This window comes from Danio rerio, chromosome 12 (genome assembly GCF_049306965.1).
Source record: "Danio rerio strain Tuebingen ecotype United States chromosome 12, GRCz12tu, whole genome shotgun sequence".
Classification (NCBI taxonomy): domain Eukaryota; kingdom Metazoa; phylum Chordata; class Actinopteri; order Cypriniformes; family Danionidae; genus Danio; species Danio rerio.
The window spans coordinates 51,230,634-51,252,552 of NC_133187.1; the positions used below are offsets into that span (position 1 = coordinate 51,230,634).

A 21,919-nucleotide genomic window follows, 5' to 3' on the forward strand; every position below is an offset into this window, starting at 1 on the left:
GTGTGTGTTTGGTTGCATGTCTCTGTGTGCATGTCTGTGTATTTGTATGGCAGTTGTGTGTTTATATGTGTGGCTGTTTTTGTGCATGGTTGTGAGATGTGTGTGTGTGTGTGTGTGTGTGTGTGTGTGTGTGAGTGTGTATATGTGTGTGTGTGCGCGCTGCTCTCTCACAGGCATCATCTGTGTGTTTGTCTGACACACTTCTGAAAGCCATCTGTGATCAGCCGTATGTATTTTTAGTCTTTTTTTGAGGGTTTGTTTGTCTGATGAAGATTAAGAGCCGCTGATCTGCCTCAGCGTTTATAACCGCTGACAACAAATCCTCAAATCACACACGACTGACACACACACAGCAGGAGCTTAAGCACTACACACTATTCAGATGACATGGAAACCAGCAGAAGAATGAAGATCTTTTCTAGAAATGTTGCTCAGTAGATTACTTCCTTCAGCTTAGTTCCTTTATTAATCAGGGGTCACCACAGTGGAATGAACCACCAACTATTCCAGCATATGTTTTACACAGCGGATGCCCTTTCATCTGCAACCCAGTACTGGGAAACACCCATATACACTTATACACACACACACTCATATACTATAGTTACAGTTTAGTTGATCAATTCAGCGCATGTGTTTGGACTGTAACCGGAGCACCCGGAGGAAACCCATGCCAACACGGGAAGAACATGCAAACTCCACACAGAAACACCAACTGACCCAGCCGAGACTCAAACCAGAGACCTTCTTGCTGTGAGACCACAGTGTTAACCACTGAGCCACCGTGCCACCCATTTTCAGCAGCATCTGAATACCATTTGTAAATTCATATTAAGCTTATTATAATTTACAAAAAATATCAATAAAATATATTAAATAATCTTTAAATTTACATTTTTATTTGATCTAATTTTAATTTTCAGAAATTATAGTTTGATTAACTAAAATGACTAAAACTTAAATAAAAGAGTGAAACTTAATAAATAAATAAATAAAATAACAAAAAATACAGAAGAAATCTCTACGTAAAATTAAAATTCCAAATAATAACAATCTAAAATATTATACAATTTTCCAAACTATTTTATGTGTAACGGCCAGCTAGTAGGTGCTGTGCAGGTAAACCTCACTCCTTTGACCTCTAAACATGCTCTAGCAACAGGTACTAGGGGTCATGGACTTTAGCCTCCTTGTTAGAACTACTGAATTCCATGCAGAAGGTTGCTGGTTCAATCCTGGCTCGGAGCAGGTCAGGTGGTGTAGGAGCAGTGGGGTTACATATGCATCAGACATTTTTTGCTATTGTCTAATATAGTCCTGTCTGTTCTAATAAAAATACTTCATTTGAGGTTTGAGAGGGTGTACCACTGCTTGTTTATTGAGTTGTTGAATATATTACATTAATCTGTGACAGTTGTTCTGTGTCCTGTTAGTCTTTTCTATTGCAAAATCCCTCACTCACGTTTCCTTGATCTAATAGCTAGACCCACATTGAATCACGTAGACTTCTGCAGATTTTCAGCCGATCGTTGATTCTGTTTATTTACTTGTGTGAATGTGTGCAAATCTATATTTATTCAGTTTTATTTGATTATTTTCAGTAATATTTTTTGACTAATTTGAAAGTGTTTGTTTTATTTATTTACTATGCATTTTGTCACATATTTCCTGTCTTTTAGTAGAGATATTATATGAGAGACTTGCTTTGTTTACCAAATAAGTCAATCTGATTAGATTTGCACTGTAAACATTAAATAAGAGTAAGTTTTGAGTTTTTAGTTATACTCTGGTATCACGGTGGGGCAAGTGGGTAGCACGATTGCTTTACAGCAAGAAGGTTGCTGGTTCAAGCCTCGGCTGGGTCAGTTGGTGTTTCTGTGTGGAGTTTGCATGTTCTCCCCGTGTTGGCATGGGTTTCTTCCGGGTGCTCCGGTTTCCCCCACAGTCCAAACACATGCAGTACAGGTGAATTGGGTAAGCTAAATTGACCGTAGTGTATGAGTGTGCTTTCCAGTACTGGATTGCAGCTGCAAGGGCATCCGCTATGTAAAACATGTGTTGGATAAGTTGTCGGTTCATTCCGCTGTGGTGACCTCTGATAAACAAAGCGACTAAGCTAAAAAGAAAATAAATAAATGAATGATTAGTAGATATGTGGTTTTGAGATCACCATTACATAATTTACATGCACTTTTTGTATATATTTTACCCTATTTAAATACTTTTTAAAATGTTTAAGTCTCATATGTTTTACAATACTCAACATTTATAATGTATATGTTTAATGAGAATTTGACACATTTAACATCACGAAAAACACTTTTTTGAATATTTTTTTATGTTGAAGTCAATATTAAGAGATATTAGGAGATGACATCATCACCACACGCGGACAATTCCCGCTAAATCATATACACAAACAAAACAAATCTGACTTTGTACTCGTCTGTAAATCAATAATCGCAAGTGAACGCCTAGGTGTGTTTGATGTGAAGCCCCGCCCCCGTGTGATCCACTCCCTTTTAATTGGTTTGAGTGGCACATAGCTGCCCCGCCTTTTCTCGTTGCCCTCTAGTTAAACCGGTTTGATTGGCAGCACATATCCCCGCCCTTCATCATTCCCCCCTCCCACTCCTGGCTTTTGATTGGCAGATGAGAGCAGCTGCGGAGTTGTGGAGTCATGGCGGAGCTCCGCCGCGCCTCAGATCGCTGGAGTCACGGATTTTACATCGCTGATAAACTGTCAAAACTTTAGAGTTAATCAAAGATGTTCGAAAGCGAGCTAAAGTTACGAGCGCTGTCACAGTGCAGTTAAAACAGTCGGACAGAAAGAGCTGACAAAGATGTGAGACTCCACAGAAGGAGAAGGAGGAGGAGAAGAAAACCGTTGGAGTGTCCTAAAGTCGCAAATATGGCTACTTGTTTCTTTCACTTGGACTACTTCAGAAACTTTTCGCTTTTTATGGATGTTTAGCGATGGAGGCCAAGCACAGAGAGCTGCTGGAGCAGTGGCAGCAGAAGTTCCCGGAGTCCGGCACAGATGTGGAGCGGCTGCTGGAGCTGCTGGCCGAGCGCGGGTGTCTGAGTGCGGCCGAGCGCGCGGAGATCCGGCGGAGCGGCGGCGGCGGGCGGGAGAAGATCCGGCGGCTGATACACACTCTGCTGGAGGACCAGAACCAGAACCAACAGCGCTTTCAGGAGCTCTGTTGGGCTCTGGAGAAAGCACAGCCGGGGGACAACCAGCAGCACAACACGGGTAACACAACACACACACACACACACTGGGGAAAACTACACAAACACGGGGAAAACTACACAGAGAGTCGAGTAAAGTTGCGCAAACACTGATAAAATTAATCACAACCACGGGAAAACTACAAAACCATGATAAAACTACAGAGCCACGGGTAAAACTACTCAGACATGAGTAAAATAGTGCAAACACTGGGCCAACTAATTTACACAGAGACCCGAGTAACAGCACAAACACTGGTAAAACTAAGAGCAGTCATGGGTTAAACTATATAAACTAGATAAAACTACACAAACGTGAATAAAACTACACACAGAGTTAAGTAAAATAGCACAAACACAGGTAATGCAACACACACTGGGAAAATTACACAAACATGGGTAAACCAGCATAAACATGGGCAAAACTACATACAAACATTGGTAAAACTACACAAACGTGGGTAAAACAGCACACAAACATTGGTAAAACTACACAAACATGGGTAAAACTACACACAAACACAGATAAAACAGCATAAACATGGGCAAAACCGCATACAAACATGGGTAAAACTACACAAACATGGGTAAAACTACACACAAACAGAAAAACAGCATGGGCAAAACTGTATACAAACATGGGTAAAACAGCACACAAACACTGGTAAATCAACACAAACGTGTAAAACTACACACAAACTGGCAAAATTACACAAACACTCACTGGTGAAACTGCACAAAAATGGGCAAATTTACACACAAACACAGATAAAACAGCATAAACATGGGCAAAATTACACACAGGCATATGTAAAACTACACACAAACACTGTTAAAACTACACAAACATGGGTAAAACTACATAAACATGGGCAAAACTACACACACACTGGTGAATCTATACAAACATGGGCAAAACGACACACGAACACAAATAAAACAGCATAAACATGGATAAAACAGCACACAAAGACTGGTAAAACTACACAATCATTTGCAAAACTACACATAAACACTGGTAAAACAGCACACAAACTCTGGTAAACTTACACAAACACGGGTAAAACAGCACACAAACACACAACTATGGGCAAAACTACACATAAACACTGGTAAAACAACACACAAACACTGATAAGACTACACAAACACTGGTAAAACTGCACAACCATTGGCAAAACTATACATAAACACTGGTAAAACGGCACATGAACACTTCAATTTGACCTATTTTGTGTAGTTTTACCAAACTAAAGTCAAAACCAATAGTTTAAACCAAAGCCAAACCATAGTTTAGTTTGTTGACATTCAGGCAAAGAACAGACATTTAACCCATATACCAATGTGTGCATGTGCATGTGTGTGTGTGTGTGTGTGTGTGTGTGTGTGTGTGTGTGTGTGTTTTGTCTTTGTCTGCTCAGACAAATCCTGTAGTGTCTCCTTACAGAAAACATGGCTAGTAGAGTTGTGTAAATGTCTCAGTGAAGCGCCGTACAGTAAATCTATTACAGATGTTTTCAAGATGGCCAAAAAAGCTCCTCAGACGTGCAGAGATTGAGCCGTAAGCCAGGAATAGCTGCTGTCTATAAAATAATGCAGCTTAAAGCTGGATCAAATAACATTACCTTGAAAGCCTTGTTGCAGGAATCTGATTGGATGACACAGAAACACATGTGAGTAATGTTATCTGACTGAAAGATCGAGTCATTTAGAGTTTAATGGAGCGTTGCAGATCAATTAGAGCAGTTAGAGATGTGTGTTGGACATCGATATAAAGCTTGCTGGGGGTCTGTTGTTGGCTTTTTTAGCGTAGTTGATCACCTCGTCTGAACATTTCCTCTCTCTCGCTCATGTGTTTCTTTGCTCTGGGCTGTTTTCAGTGGGGCTTCAGTTAAAATATAGGCTCCTGATTGAGTCCACAGTAGGTCAGCTGACTACCGACATGATGGAAAAACACAAGCTTTGTTTAGATCCACCTACTTGTGTGCATTTTGGATTATTGCATCAAAAAGTTGTGCATAAATTTAGAAAATGCACATAAGATAAGAAAGTTGCACACAACTGAGTAGGTTAAACATTTCCTCTGATAATAATAAATGTGCATAAACTCTGCAGTAAACCGCTGTAGTGTGTGCGACTGCGCTTCATCAGTGTCTGCGCCTCAGTTTGTGCTGATCAGATGATTTGACCGATAAATGTGTGTGTGTGTGTGTGTGTGTGTGTGTGTGTGTGTGTGTGTGTGTGTAGAGGGGTTTGTGTCATTAATGTTGGTCTGCAGATGTTAATGTGTGTGTGAGGGTCTTTGTGTCAATGTTGGTCTGCAGATATAAGTGTGAGTGTGAGGGTCTTTGTGTTATTAATGTTGGTCTGCAGATGTAAATGTGTGTGTGAGGGTCTCTGTGTTATTAATGTTGGTCTGCAGATGTAAATGTGTGTGTGAGGGTCTCTGTGTTATTAATGTTGGTCTGCAGATGTAAATGTGTGTGTGAGGGTCTCTGTGTCATTAATGTTGGTGTGCAGATGTAAATGTGTGTGTGAGGGTCTTTGTGTCATTAATGTTGGTCTGCAGATGTAAATGTGTGTGTGTGAGGGTCTTTGTGTCATTAATGTTGGTCTGCAGATGTAAGTGTGTGTGTGAGGGTCTTTGCATCATTAATGTTGGTCTGCAGATGTTAATGTGTGTGTGAGGGTCTTTGCATCATTAATGTTGGTCTGCAGATGTAAGTGTGTGTGTGAGGGTCTTTGCATCATTAATGTTGGTCTGCAGATGTTAATGTGTGTGTGAGGGTCTTTGTGTCATTAATGTTGGTCTGCAGATGTTAATGTGTGTGTGAGGGTCTTTGTGTCAATGTTGGTCTGCAGATGTAAATGTGTGTGTGTGAGGGTCTTTGCATCATTAATGTTGGTCTGCAGATGTTAATGTGTGTGTGTGAGGGTCTTTGCATCATTAATGTTGGTCTGCAGATGTTAATGTGTGTGTGTGAGGGTCTTTGTGTCATTAATGTTGGTCTGCAGATGTTAATGTGTGTGTGTGAGGGTCTTTGTGTCATTAATGTTGCTCTCCATGTTTTCTTGTACTCTCTGATAAAGTTTTGTGTGTGAATCTAATCAGCATCTCTGTATGGAAACGCAGCTAATGTGAAGCACAACAATTAAAGGTGAGAATGCTGCCCTGCTGGAGATGAGCTGTAATGAAGGCTGAGTTTAGAGCTGCTCTTACAGACCGCTCTGTTTCTCAGGGCTGACAGTAATGAAGGACACACAGATTTTACCCAGCATGCCATCTGGCAGACACTGAGAGGCTCAACAGATCCAGCACCGTTCCCTATCAGATCCAAGTTTTGGTTGTCCAGTTCACAGCTGTGTGTGTTTGTGTGTTTGTGTGTGTGTGTGTGTGTTGTGTTTGTGTTTTGTGTGTGCTTGTGTGTGTGTGTGTGTCTGTGTGTTTGTGTTTGTGTGTGTGTGTGTGTGTGTGTTTATGTGTTTATGTGTTTGTGTGTTTGTGTGTTTGTGTGTGTGTGCGTGTGTGTGTGTGTGTGTGTGTGTCACCATAAGAGAATTAAAGACTAGTCCAGTTTATGGTCTGTTCTTTGCCAAGCTTCATGCTCTGTTTAAATGCCAGAGACACACAGACACTCACGCAAATACACAGGTAGAGACACACATGCACACACAGACAGATGTACACACAGAGCGACACACAACACAGACACATGCGTACACACAGACACACACATCACATTAAGTGTATGTGTGTCTTTGCATGTGTGTCTGTGTGTTTGCACACATGTGAGCGAGTGAGTGTGTGTGTGCATGAGTGAGCTAGCGAGTGTGTTTGTGTGTTTGTGTTTGCATTTGCATGAATGAAAGTGAGCATGTGTGTGTGATTGAGAGTGACACACACACACACACACAGTCAGTCACACACTCGCATGTCTATATTTCAGTTAGACGTGCACACAGGCTTTCTCACAGGCGTGTCTCAGTAGTGAATACCCTGCCCAGGGCGTTATTCATTCTCTCTCTCACACACACACACACACACACACACACACACACACACACACACACACAGAAACCTGATTCACCTGTGTTTGTCTGCTTCTCTAATGTTCAGATTCATGTTCAACATCCACTGAACACTCAGATTTCATGCTCACTGATGACGGAGTGTGTGTGTGTGTGTGTGTGTGTGTGTGTTGATTGCTTGATTATTTGTTTGTTTTGTTCAGGCTCCTCCTGCAGTGTTTTGTCTGCGATGCCGTCAGACTCTGAGAGCAGCAGTTCTCTCAGCAGCGTCGGTGAGTTCATCACTCAGTTTATTTGCATTTTTTTTCGTCTGTAATGAACACACACTCCCTGACAGAAGTCTTGTGTTGGATCTCGGCTGTGAGAACAGCAGATAGTATCTGGTCTTCTAGTTGATGATGTGTGAAAGTGTCAGAAGGTGGATTTCTCTGCTGGATCATCTGCTGATCTGCATCAATCATCACCAATACTGCAGAAGACCTACTGGAACCAGCATGGACCAGACTCTCACAGAAATCAGTCAAGTTTGGTGAAGGAGACATCATGGTTTGGGGGTCATTCAGTATGGGGGTGTGCGAGAGATCTGCAACATCAACAGCCTGAGGTATCAAGACATCTGTGCTGCCCATTACATTACAAACCACAGGAGAGGGACAATTCTCCAGCAGGATAGCGCTCCTGCTCATACTTCAGCCTCCACATCAAAGCTCCTGAAGGTCAAGCTGCTCCAGGATTGGCCAGCCCAGTCACCAGACATCAACATTATTGAGCTGATGAAGGAGGAGGTGTTGAAGATGAACACAAAGACTCTTGATGAACTCTGGGATCCTGCTGAAGCTTTCTTCTTCATTCCAGATGACTTTATTAATCAGTGATGTGAGTCATGTCAGAGATGTATGGATGCAGTCCTCCAAGCTCATGATGGAGTCAGACACAATCTTCATTCTGTCTCCACTGCAGCAGGACTTTATATTCTATACTGGACATTATTTCTGTTCAGTGATGACACTTTAGTCTGAGCAGAGTCAGAGCGCACTGTCCTCATCAAACCAGTCAACATCAACACATGATCAGATTTATTGAGCTCAAATCAGCAAAATCTAGAGGCCTTCACCTTTCATAAAGACACTTCTGACACCAGATCAGCAGCTAGAAGAACAGTTAGTATCTGTGCTCCTCAATCTTAGGAGACAAGACTTGTCAGGTAGTGTAAATATTTAAGAAAATTGCATTTTTCCAGAAGACAAATGTAATTAATATCTTATTTTTGATTTTTAATGACTTGATTTTCTTTAAAAAAATGTAAAAATAACATTCAACATGCCTTGTTAAAATAGGATTAATATTATACTTAATTATACAATTAATTTCAAACTCTTTGTGTTGTCTTGTGAACTCAGACTTGTTGTTTTCTGCGGTGTGAGGATGAGACGGCGCGTCAGTGGCCCAGATAAACTCATTGTTTATTCAGAACATCTGTATGAACACCAGAGCGAACTCTCGCACTGAAAGCAGACGCTTTCCAACCTTATCTAACCTTTACTGAGAAAAATCTAATATATAAACTCACTATATTTATATAATCCTTTCCAGGCATTATAGATCTTAATATCCCACTGAATATAGACAATATATTTACAGCATTTAAACAAAACTGGTGTATTATATATAATGGCTCTATTCATTAAAAAAAGAGTTTACATGTGAAATCACATGCTGGAATATTTGGTGGTTCATTGCTCTGTGGTGACACCTGTTAAATGAGGGACTAAGCCGAAGGACAATGAATGAATGAAGAGTTTAAAGTATATGTTCTGTGAGTTGAGATTATTATGGATTTTAAAATATAGATTTAAAGTATTATTAAGTCAGGTATTTAATTCACCTCTTGAGTTAAGTAACTTTCAGACTAAGTAATTAGAAAAGTCATTTAAATAAATATTTAAGAATGAAATTACTAGTTAAATATACATCTTTCTAAGATATGTTGTTATCATGATATGATGAGACTTCTATTGTGATATGATCATTTTGTCCTGATTTTAATGTGCATGAACATGGGGAACAGTGCTGTTTCATTCACTTATGTGAGTGTGTGTGAGGTACACGTGTGCATTTGTTTGTGCATGTGCATGCGTGTGTCCACGTTCATTTGTTAGTGTGTGTGTGTGTGTGTGTGTGTGTGTGTTTCAGCATCCTCCCCTCCTGCACACCTGGAGAAGCAGGTGTTAAGTGAGAAGCTGGAGCCGCTGTTGTCTCAGCTCAGACAGGTGACCCGTGAGCGCGATGACTTGCGCATCCGCCTGGCGCTCTCTTTACCCGGCAGCACATTTGATGAAAACACTGCAGCTGCCGCAGACGCCAGACGGTGAGCACACGCATTCACACTTAAAGTCCGGTGCACACGGGACACTTAGTGTACCCCTCACACACAGTCACATACAGGGATGTGAAAAAGTGTTTGCCCCTTACTGATTTCTTAATTTTCTGCATGTTTGTTGGAGTCTGGGCTGGGTCAATTGGTGTTTGCATGTTCTCCCCGTGTTGGTGTGGGTTTCCTCCGGGTGCTCCGGTTTCCCCCACAGTCCAAACACATGCGCTATAGGGGAACTGATCAACTACACTGGCCGTAGTGTAAGAGTATGTGTGTGAACGAGTGTGTATGGGTGTTTCCCGGTACTGGCTGTGGCGACCTCTGAAATAGAGATTAAGCTGAAGGAAAATAAACGAATAACTGAATTAAAATAGTATAAAATAGGAATGCTCAAAATAATCGATTAACCGTTAACCGAAAGGGTGCGTTTGTGACCGATTAATGCTATCAGTTAAACGATTATAAATATTATTTTATATATTTTTAGTTTGGCTGCATAAGGGGCTGATTGAATGCGCCTTTGCGTTAAGAGGGGCATCTTTTGCACGCGGCTCATCCCAGAGCAGCAGTTTGTGTTGTCAAGACAACTACAGGGAACTTTGAAAGAGCTTGGTTTCCGCTACATTCATTCTTCCATGGCGGGGACCAAAATGCTTCCCTCCACGGCTACATTACCCATTCAAAACATTCAGTCATTGTTGTTGTTTTTAATAGCGGATTATAATCGCATCAAAACGTATTAAAAGGTAAGTGAATCATAACAGCGGAAACTTTTCTGTAACCGTATAGTTCTGTGCGCTATCTGTTTAATCATTTGGCGTTACGTGCTGACTGACTGACTGACAGGTGCGCGATGCGTGAGGCCAGCAAACATGCAGAAGCTTTCAGTTAAGATGAACACAGTTTCTATAGTTATACTTTATTTAGAGATAAAGGTATATGGCTCTGTATATAATCACTCTATCTTGCTGGAGTTTATAGCCGTTTCGCTTTACTTCAGGACGCATTAACGCCGCTCTGAAGGTCTAATCGCTGTTTTAAGTTATCCAGAGCTGGATGAATGGACAAATCCTGAATATCACAATATTATTAAATATTACAATTGTCATACATGTTAAAAGGCAAACTTACTGTTTTTGAGAAAATGTGGGCACCCTTTATATATCTTATTTCAAATTCAAATTTCAGAAATTTATTAAATAGAACAGGAAAAGACGAAATAAACTGACATTGACTAAGCATATCTAAATATTCCCCCTATTTTCAAAGAGTTATTTAAACAAACCATCTGATGATCTGGTTCATGCCTTCTATAGATTATTTGTATTTTCAACAACTTCCAATTGTTGTATCTAGAATAATCTGTTACTAACTCAAACACCCTGTGCCCCCCACCCCTTTTTTTTCTCATTTCCTTTTTATTCCTTTTTTATGCTTTTTTTTGTTGTTGTATGCTTTTTATTATTTATTATTTATTTTATTGTTTTATTTTTTCCTCTAAATTGAAAAAAAAGATGTAAAATATGATTGTGATGTTATATTGTCATGTTTTTATTACATCTCAATAAAAAGATTGTTCAAAAAAAAAAAAAAAAATTACAATTGTAACAACACAGACAGCAACACTTTTTGCACAATCGATACCCAGCTGATTCAGTCGTTTCATCAGAGGACCGCGCTTCTTCTCTTTTTTTTCCCTTGTCAACATAAAGGCAGTGAGATGCGCCTTGTTTTCGACCACTTGTTCAACTGCAAGACAATTTAACTTGCCCGGAGCTGTTCTATTATTAATGTGCTAGCATTTAAAAATAAATCAGTATTTTAAAACGCAATAATAATGTGTCGGACACAAAATAGACACGTCAATTTGTTTAATATAAAATTAATAGTAATCTGACCAGTTAATCGTTAATAACCGATTAATGAGCGGCGGTTGTCGGCTAGCAAAATTAACCAAAATGAGCATCCCTAGTATAAAAGCATGTAAATAATGTCATGTTGTAGCTGTGGCGACACATCTCAGCTCTTCATTGTGTTCAGTTCAGTGTTTTAAAGTGCTGTAACCCTGACAGGCAGACTGCTTTATACGCATAAATAAACAATCTTTACTTTCATTAATATTTTATACAAGAGGCTTTTTGCAGTTTTTGTTTCTTCACCTGAACGCCCACAGATCTGTCTAAAAAAATCAGAGCTGATAGTTTTATGTGCAGGTTGTCCGTGGGGTTTTAAAGTCTTACTAGGGAAGGCTACCTAAACTATACTTCATTTGTATTGGTGCTACATCATAAAAGACCAAAGTATGGATAAGCTCTGACGTTAACGGTTCTGTTATCGGTACTGGAAAATTATTGCTGAATGTACATTACTTACAGCAGCATAATTAACTGACCAACCTTTTCTGATTTGCAATATTTGATATTCGTCTTCACAGTTGGCAATCTCACATGAGCAGTGCCAGTGTTTCCGGCGAGCACGTCAAGTATAAAAGCCTTCACAGTTCTCGGCTGTGTGCACGTACTCAGCACATAATCATCAGCATGATCTCATCTAGCTGCATTTTGGTAATCAAAAAGGGTATTTCCATCTGCAGGAGCACAACTAACCAAGAGATCCTGACTTCTGTCTGAATTGGCAGAAATGACAGAGTCATTTTCCTTCAAAACACTGTTTATTTTACAATTATTGGTTTTGTTTTATTTTACATTAGAAATGTAATAATAAAATAGTGTTATTAATTCTGTTCAATTTGTTTTTCGCCTTTTCATAAAAAAAACACTACAAAAAGTACCGATAAGAGTACCGCTAAAGTACCGAAACGATAAGTGGTATCGATAAAAGTAGTAATACCGCTAAAACCTTAACCACACCCATCCCTAAATCTTTATCTTTATTAATAACATTTCAAAAACTTTCTGAGATGTTATCCATAATGACTTTTGCAGAAATCTGCAGAAACCCTGAATGTGTGTGTTGAGATTGTGTGTGTGTGTGTGTGTTTAGGCCGAGTGTGAAGCCGGGTCATGATTATGAACACATGAAGCTGCAGTGCATGAAGGCCATGACGGACCTGCAGAGTCTGCAGAACCAGCACAACAAAACCCTGAAGAGATGCGAAGAGGCCGCCAGAGACGCCGATTACTACCAGTGAGTGTGTGTGTGAGAGAGAATGTGTGTGTTTGTGTGTGTATGTGTGTGTGAAAGTGAGTGTTTGTGTGTGTGCATGCATGTGTCGCTGTGTGTGTTTGTTTGTGTCAGCAGTGTGTGTGAGCTTGTATCTGAATGTGCATGTTTTTGTGTGTGTGTCTGCGTGAGTGTGTGTATCTATGTGTGTGTGTGTGCCTCTGTGTGTGTGTTTGTGTCTGGAGTGTGTATGTGCGCGTGTATTTGTGTGTGTCTGTGTCTGCGTGAGTGTGCGGGTGTGTTTGTCTATGTCTGCAGTGTGTGTGGCTGTATCTGCGGTCTGTGTTCGTGTCTGTGTAAGTACGCGTGTGTGTGTGCGTCTGTTTGCGTGAGTGTGTACGTGTGTGTGCATGCATTTGTGTGTCTTAGTGTGTGTGTGTATGTGCGTGCATGTATCTGTGTGTGTGTATGTGTGTGTCTGTGTCTGCAGTGTGTGTGTATCGGTGTGTTTTTTTCTGAGTGTGCACATGTGTCTGCATGAGTGTGTGTCTCTGCGTGTGTTTGTCTGTGTGTGTGTGTGTGTGTGTGTGTCTGTCTCTGTGTTTGTGTGTGTCTGTGTGAATGTGTGTGATTTTTGTGTATATCTGTGTCTGCATGAGTGTGTGTCTGTGTATGCTGTAAGTGTGTGTGTGTGTGTGAGAGAGGGATGCAGATTACAAGCAGTGAGACCTCTGTATTTATTTGTGTGTGTGTGTGTGTGTGTTTCAGCACTCTTCATGCACGTGTGGTTGGCGAGCAGACGCAGCTGCGGGACGAGACGGAGGCGGTGAAGCAGAAATACACACAGCTCCTGCAGCAGCACACACACATGCAGCAGACCTGTGACGAGCTGCGGCACACACACGACAGTGACCAGCGTGAGCTGCAGGACCTGCGCATGCAGCAGCAGCAGGTCATCATCATACACATCATAATAACATTATTAACATATGATCAGCTTATAATAGACACGCTGCTGCACATCTCAGTGTGTCTGAAGAGCAACACAGCCAGGAACTGTGCCCATAACTCCAGCTCTAGAGGAGTAGCGTACAAGTTTGCGATGCAGTCTGCTATGTTTGTAAGGACAGAACTTGCGGCTGTAGTCTAGTAGTCTCGATGGTTTTGGTAATCGCACCACAGGTTGATTTGAGCTGCTGTTTCTGTGATTTCTCCTGCAGGTGATGAGGGAGAACGGCTCCTCTGACCTGCTGAATAAACTCTACGACAGCGCTTTAAATAAGCTGGAGGCTCTGAAGAAGGAGTACGAGGCTCTGCGGAAGCGCTATAATGAGCAGACGGCGCTGCATAACGCTGACGTGAGCCGGTTGGAGCAGCTGGAGGAGGAGAAGCGGCGGCTGCAGAAGCAGAGAGATGCAGCGCTGCACTTCCAGCAGCAGTACAGCGGATCCATGCACAGGTCAGCAGCACATCATCACATGCATACTTTAGATTTAGATTTCCCATCCTCCACTGCCGCCTGGGCTGGTTTGATTTAGGGTTGCCACAGTACGGAAATTTCAGTATTCAGAGAAAATACCAGGTAAAATACACACTTACCAAAGCTAAAGTAAAAAACGGGTAACACTTTACTTGAAGGGGTGATCATAAGACAGGTTATAGAAGCTTTATAATTATGACATGACACATGTAATGAATGTGACTGAGATTTTATGCATGCTTATAATAACTTTCATTAAGTGCACATTATGACATTTTATGTGCATAGTTGACATTGACAACTCGACACGACAATCAATCAGTATAGTTTATTAAGACAGAGAAAGAGCATGAATTACTAATAACATATAAAGTAGTCAATATTACTAATATCTTGGAATGGGTTTCCATTTATTTTAATTTTTTTAACCAGTTGTGTATGCTCTGGTCTGCCCTCTAGTGGTGGAAATGATTTAAACATTATTCAGAGCCATTAGATGCAGCAGTGGTTCTCAAACTTTTTTCCTCAAGTACCACCTCAGAAAAAAAATGGTCTCTCCAAGTACCACCAAAACGAGCTGTATTGAAATACAATAGCGTAGTAGGCCCAGTAAAGCAGCTACACCTCTGCACAGTTAAAAAATGTGGTAGATTACCTCAGAAATAAAGGCTATATGTTATATTTGGCATATTATATAGATAATTTTTGATATTTTTTTTTATTGTGTGTAGCATGTACATGACATATTTCATTCCTCCGGGTACCACTAGAAGGAAGCCTGCGTACCACTAGTGGTACACGTACCACAGTTTGAGAACCACTGAGATACAGCATCCCACGGGTTCTCAAACTTTCACTTCAAGGCCTACCTTCTTCTCCAAACATTGCATGAAGGCCCACACTGATTGTTTAGAGAACATGCTTATTTTATGGCTTTGTTTATTAGCAAAACATTTATTTTGCCTTCTGAGTTTTTACTGCACTGAAGTGTATTTTCCTGTCTTACTGCATAAGTTATTACGCCACATGCAGAAATACTAACTATAGTAAATACTACAGTGTTTGGAAGCATGCTATAGATGAATGCTTGAATTAAACTGTCACAGTAATGATATTGTTGTGCAATACGACACTGTATTAATAAACAAATTCAAGCTGCTTTGGAGCAATAACTCTTGTGCTATATAAACTTGAACTGAATTTATTTGAGCCTCTTATGTGTTGTTCTGCAGGTTTGAGAGTGTTCAGCAGGAGCTGAATAAGCTGTCGGTCCACAACGAGGATCTACAGAGAGAGACAGAGCGTCTGCAGATGGAGAACACGCGCTGTAAAACCCTGCAGCTGAAGGCGGTGAAGGACGCTGAGAAGCTGAAGGAGGAGCGGGACTCAGTGCTGAGCGAGTACCGGCTGATCATGAGCGAGAGAGATCAGGTCATTAAAGAGCTGGAGAAGCTGCAGAGCGGCCTGGAGGCGGCAGAACACAAGCTCAAAAACACCTCCAGCGAGAGGAGAGTCGCCGGCGAGGAGATGGAGGCGCTCAGACAGGTCAAACACGCAATACACACTCACGGGAATAAGTTTGCACCCCCCTGCATTTTATTCTGCTCCCTTAACTCAAACTGTTTGCTTATTTTAGAAAGTTTCAACAGATGCATCAATATACTGTTAACATATATTATACATAACAATAATATTATTACATAATAATGAGTACAGCCCATTCTGAAAACTAATTTAGAAAATATTTTGGTGCATTTAAAGAAATTAGTTTAATTATAAGGTTATTCTTTAAAATAAGAGTTTAGTCACCATCTTTAGGAATAGAAAGATAGTACATTTAAATGGAAACAATATATTTCAACAATACAAACTTACACTACAAAATTTCATTTATGTTTCTTAATTTTATTTAATATTTTCCCTGACATATTATGTTGTTTTTAAGTTTTCATTGCAAATGTCACGTCCATAACGCTGAAATTGCTCACATAACACCTAAAATAAACAACAAACACTCACTGGCCACTTTATTAGGTACATCTCTCTAGTACCGGACCCCTTTTGTCTTCAGATCTGTCTTAATCCTTGGTGTTGTAGATTCAACAAGCTACTGTAAATATTCCTCAGAGATTTTGCTCCATATTGTCATGATAGCATCACACAGTTGCTGCAGATTTGTCGGCTGCACATCCATGATGCCAATCTCCCGTTCCACCACATCCCAAAGCTGCTCTATTGGATTGAGCTCTGGTGACTGTGGAGGCCATTTGAGTACAGTGAACTCATCGTCATGTTCAAGACACCAGTCTGAGATGATTGAGCTTTATGACATGCTGCGTTATCCTGCTGGAAGTAGCCATCAGAAGATGGAGACACTGTGCTCATAAAGGGATGGACATGGTCAGCAGCAATACTCAGGTAGGCTGTGGCGTTGATGCTCAATTGGTACTAATGGACCCAAAGAAAATCTCCCCCACACCATTACACCACCACCACCAGCCTGAACCGCTGATACAAGGCAGGATGATCCATGCTTTCATGTTGTTGAGGCCAAATTGTGAGCCGAGCATCCGAATGTGTCAGCAGAAATGGAGACTCATCAGAGCAGCAACGTTTCTCCAATCTTCTATTGTCCAGTTTTGGTGAGTCTGTGTGAATTGTAGCCTCAGTTTCCTGTTCTTAGCTGACAGGAGCGGCACCCGGTGTGCTCTTCTGCTGCTGTAGCCCATCCGCCTCAAGGTTGGCCGTGTTGTGTGTTCAGAGATGCTCTTCTGCAGAGCTCGGTTGTAACGAGTGCTTATTTGAGTTACTGTTGCCTTTCTATCAGCTGGAACCAGTCTGGCCATTCTCCTCTGACCTCTGGCCTCATCAACAAGGCATTTGCGCCCACAGAACTGCCGCTCACTGGAGATTTCCTCTTTGTCGGAGCATTCTCTGTAAAGCCTAGAGATGGTTGTGCGTGAAAATCCCAGTAGATCAGCAGTTTCTGAAATACTCAGAGCAGCCCGTCTGGCAGCAACAACCATGCCACGTGCAAAGTCTCTTAAATCCCCTTTCTTCCCCATTCTGATGCTCGCTCTGAACTGCAGCAGATCCTCTTGACCATGTCTACATGCCGACATGCAGTGAGCTGCTGCCATGTGATTGGCTGATTAGACATTTGTGTTAACAGGCAGTTGGACAGGTGTACCTAATAAAGTGGCGGTTGAGTATATATAGCATTAGCATAAATAAGTCAGGCACTGCTAATCGAATGCCTGAACTGATTATGAAAACAGATTAAATAAAAATCAAGCCTCCTGTTTTTGTCTTGTAATATCCTGGATTTACCGTTTTCTGGTTGTTTTGTGTGCAGGAGCTGAACTCGGCTCTTCTGGACCGTGATCGTGCGATCCGGGAGAAGAATGAGCTGCTAGAGAAATACTGTCATGAGGTGCAGGATAAAGCCGAGACCCAGAAAGAGCTGAGCCAGGCCTGCAAAGACATAGAGATGGTGCGAGAGGAGCGAGACGTGGCCCGTAAAGAGCGAACGGAGGCTATTATACAGAGAGATCAGCTGCTGAGAGAGTATTACCAGGCCAGACAGGTAAACAGCCTGTACCACAAAGCTGGATTAGCTGGTTAGGTTTCAGTTTATTTTGGAATAATCCTGGGTTTTGGGTAGCATGAAGAGAGGGATTCCAGGGAGAGGATTTGTTCAGGTTATGTTCAAGATATGCTTTGGTTATGTTAAGGTTGTGTTGAAGATATTTAATGGATATGCTCTGGTCATGTTCAGGATATGCTTTGGTTATGTGCTCTGGTTATGTTCTGGATATGCACTGGTTATGATCAATATATGCTCTGGTTATATTCAGGATATTTCAGGATATACTCTGGTTATGTTCTGGATATGCACTGGTTATGTTCAAGGTGTGCTCTGGTTATGTTCTGGATATGCTCTGGTTATGTTCAGGGTTTTCTGTATATTTGAAGATGTGCTCTGGATATGTTCAGGTTATACTCTGGTTATGTTCAGGATATGCTCCGCTTATGTCCTTAATATGCTCTGGTTTTGTTCAGGATATGCTCTGGTTATGTCCTGGATATCCTCTGGTTATGTTCTGGATATGCTCTGGTTATGTTCAGGTTGTATTCTGGTTATGTTGTGGTTATGTTCAGGATATATTCTGGTTATGCTCTGGTTATGTTCTGGATATGCTCTGGTTATGTTCAGGTTGTATTCTGGTTATGTTGTGGTTATGTTCAGGATATATTCTGGTTATGCTCTGGTTATGTTCTGGATATGCTCTGGTTATGTTCTGGATATGCACTGGTTATGTTCAGGTTATGCTCTGGTTATGTTCTGGATTTGCACAGGTTATGTTCAGGTTATGCTCTGGTCATGTTCTTGATATGCTCTGGTTATGTTCAGGTTACATTTTGGTTATGTTGTGGTTATGTTCAGGATATATTCTGGTTATGCTCTGGTTATGTTCTGGATATGTTCTGGTTATGTTCAGGTTGTATTCTGGTTATGTTGTGGTTATGTCCAGGATATATTCTGGTTATGCTCTGGTTATGTTCTGGATATGCTCTGGTTATGTTCTGGATATGCACAGGTTATGTTCAGGTTATGCTCTGGTCATGTTCTTGATATGCTCTGGTTATGTTCAGGTTACATTCTGGTTATGTTGTGGTTATGTTCAGGGTATTTCTGGTTATTTGAAGATGTGCTCTGGATATGTTCAGGATATGTTCAGCTTATGATTAGGTTATGTTGTTATGCTCTGGTTATGTCCAGGAAGTGCTCTGATTATGTTCCGGTTATGTTCAGGATATGTTTAGGTTTATAGATCACAAACCAATGTTCCACCAATCAGTGGTGAGCAAAGTGACCCAAGTATTAACTGCCCCCCTAAAAATAAGGTCACTATAGTAAAACTCTTATAGAAAAACATCTGTTATTACCTACCCCCTGAGGATCTTATTAATAATAATGTTTGTTTTACCTTTCTGCAGAAGCAGGACAGTGCGGCGCTGGACATGGAGCGGGTCAGTAAGGAGCTGGAGGTGTTGCGGAAGCAGTGTGAGGCGGTGCAGGAGGAGCTGCAGGAGGCGCTGCAGGAGGCAGAGGTGGCCAAATGCAGGAGAGACTGGGCCTTCCAGGAGAGAGACAAGATCGTGGCTGAGAGGGAGAGCATACGGTGAATAATAATAATAAATCGTATATTTTTAACCAAGTGTGATCTGACATTAATGAAATATGAAAAACAAACAAACACATCTTAAAAACATTGACTTTCATGTCAGAATGAGTCTATAATTCAAGTTATGACTGCAAAAATGTCCGTGTTTGTGTTTGTTTTTAAATTTGTTAGAATGTAGTTTTGCAATCTCAAATGAATGTGTGTGTTAATATCAGTGTATGAGTGCAAGTGTGATTTTAGACGCAGTTTTGAACGAATCATTTGAATAAGTGGTTCAGCTTAAGAGTTTTCATTTGTGTTTGTGCATCATTTTTGTGCACATAAATGGATTTTGTGCATTTGCATTTTGTATTTTGTGTGCACTATGTAATTGTGTATGTATGTGTGCTTCAGGACGTTGTGTGATAATCTGCGGCGTGAGCGGGATCGAGCGGTCAGTGATCTGGCTGATGCACTGCGAAACCTGGACGACCTGCGGAAACAGAAAAACGATGCGGTTCGGGAACTGAAGGAGCTGAAGTGAGAATCTTAGATCAGTGCAGAGATCAGAGAATGGAGGAGGAAATCTGTCTGAATGATGGAGAAATGAATCCTCTGTGTTTCAGGGAATGCATGGACGAGCAGCTGGAGAAAGAGGCGCGCTTCCGTCAGCTGATGGCGCACAATTCCCACGACTCAGCCATCGATACCGACTCTCTGGAGTGGGAGACGGAGACGGTGGAGTTCCAGAGGAGCACGGTATGGAGAGATCTGTTAATAAAGTCACATGCTGCATCCCAATTTACATAATTATACATAATTTTATACTAATTAACATTAGAAATATTGTCCTCAAGTAACTGTTACATTGATGTTGTTACACAAAATTATTGAATGGAAGTCAATTAAACAGAAGAAGAAAAAATGAAATAATTAAAATTCTGTTAAACTAAACTATTAAATCTATATATTAAAACCTTGTTGTAGTTAGTAGTTGTCATTGTAGTAGTCGTCATAGTCATCTAGTAGTAGTAGTCATCATCGTCATAGTTAGTTGTTGTCATCATAGTCGTCGTAGCTAGTAGTTGTCATCGTAGTAGTAGTAGTCATCCTCGTCGTAGTAGTAGTCGTCGTCATCGTAGTAGTTGCATTAGCCGTAGCAGTAATAGTCGTCGTTGTAGTATTACTAATAATGCATTGTCTAAAAATAACTTTTGTTTTGTAATAAATAATAAATGAAATTAATTATCAATAAAAGTAATAAATAACTTATTAAATCTATATAATAAAGCCTCTAGGAAAAAAAGAAAAATGATTTTAAAATAAATGTTTATAAAAAAAAATACAAATAAAAAAAAAATATATAAAATATTATGTTGTAAAACTGTTATTATTATTAAATTGTTTAAAAACTAATTATAATATGCCACAGCAATATCACCCTGCAGCCCAAGGTTATTCACTGAAGCTAAGCAGGGCTGAGCCTGGTCAGTCAAAAAGGTTGCTGTTTTAAGTGGTGTTAGAGGCCAGCAGGGGGCGCTCAACCTGTGGTCTGTATGAGTCCTAATGCCCCAGGATAGTGAATACTGTCAGTGGGCACCTTCTTTTAGATGAGACGTTAAACCAAGGTCCTGACTCTTTGTGCTCATTAATAACCCCATGGCACTTCTGGTAAAGAGCAGGGGTGTGACCCCGGTGTCCTGGCCAAAGTCCCTCTATCGGCCCTTACGATCATGGCCTCCCAATCATCCCCATCCACAGAATTGGCTCTATCACTGTCTCTCCACTCCATACACATTACATTACATATACATATCATTGTACATCATTATGTTTTGTATATTTTTATATATTATATCATCATTTTAATTGACCAAGCACACACTGTTATTTTCATACAGGACAACATGGATTTGAGCGCTTTGGGTTTTGATATCTCAGAGGGCGTGAGTGACCCGTATCTCCCCGGGGATTATGGGATATTTGTGAGTAAAGTGGACAAAGGAAGTATTGCAGAGGGCAGGTTAAGGTGAGTGAACACTGTGCTGTGTCTCCAACAACAGTGTTTCTCAACCATGTTCTTTGAGGACCACCAGCTCAGCACAATATCCATGTCTCCTTAACCAAAACCACCTGATTCAGATCATCAGCTCATCAGCAGAGACTGAGACACCTTCAGAACATGCAGTAATGGTGGTCCTCCAGAAACATGGTGGAGAAACACTGATCTACAATATACAGCAGTCGTGTGTGTGTGTGTGTGTGTGTGTGCTTCTCACAGCATTTTCTGTCTCCTCAGAGTTAATGATTGGCTGTTGAAGATCAATGATGTGGATCTGGCCAATAAGGACCGGCAGCAGGTCATAAAGGCGGTGTTCAGCGGTGGCGGTGGTGTTATTAACATGCTGGTGCGCAGGAGAAAATCTCTCGGAGGAAAAACTGTGACTTCTGTTCATCTGAACCTCGCCGGACAGAAAGGTCAGAGATCAGGACACAGAGGGATCCTGCTGT

The 21,919-nt window shown here is 40.9% G+C and overlaps 1 protein-coding gene across 4 annotated transcripts in view; it reads left to right on the forward strand.

Annotated features, from left to right (window-relative positions):
* The first annotated feature begins 2,650 nt into the window (after positions 1-2,650).
* The window catches only part of dlg5b.1 (discs, large homolog 5b (Drosophila), tandem duplicate 1), a 46,803-nt gene continuing 27,534 nt past the window's right edge, over positions 2,651-21,919 (forward strand). For 2 of the 4 annotated variants that reach the window (XM_021480449.3, XM_009307002.5), the window contains exons 1-13: positions 2,651-3,256; positions 7,467-7,535; positions 9,457-9,631; positions 12,641-12,784; positions 13,529-13,712; positions 13,981-14,219; positions 15,473-15,785; positions 17,596-17,826; positions 19,242-19,426; positions 19,823-19,948; positions 20,035-20,167; positions 21,310-21,437; positions 21,708-21,886. In XM_021480449.3, coding sequence (XP_021336124.1) covers positions 2,977-3,256; positions 7,467-7,535; positions 9,457-9,631; positions 12,641-12,784; positions 13,529-13,712; positions 13,981-14,219; positions 15,473-15,785; positions 17,596-17,826; positions 19,242-19,426; positions 19,823-19,948; positions 20,035-20,167; positions 21,310-21,437; positions 21,708-21,886 — 2,386 coding nt within the window. In that variant the 5' untranslated portion in view covers positions 2,651-2,976. The remainder of the gene's footprint in view (positions 3,257-7,466; positions 7,536-9,456; positions 9,632-12,640; positions 12,785-13,528; positions 13,713-13,980; positions 14,220-15,472; positions 15,786-17,595; positions 17,827-19,241; positions 19,427-19,822; positions 19,949-20,034; positions 20,168-21,309; positions 21,438-21,707; positions 21,887-21,919) is intronic. The other 2 variants (XM_021480450.3, XM_021480451.3) reach the window with 1 other exon arrangement.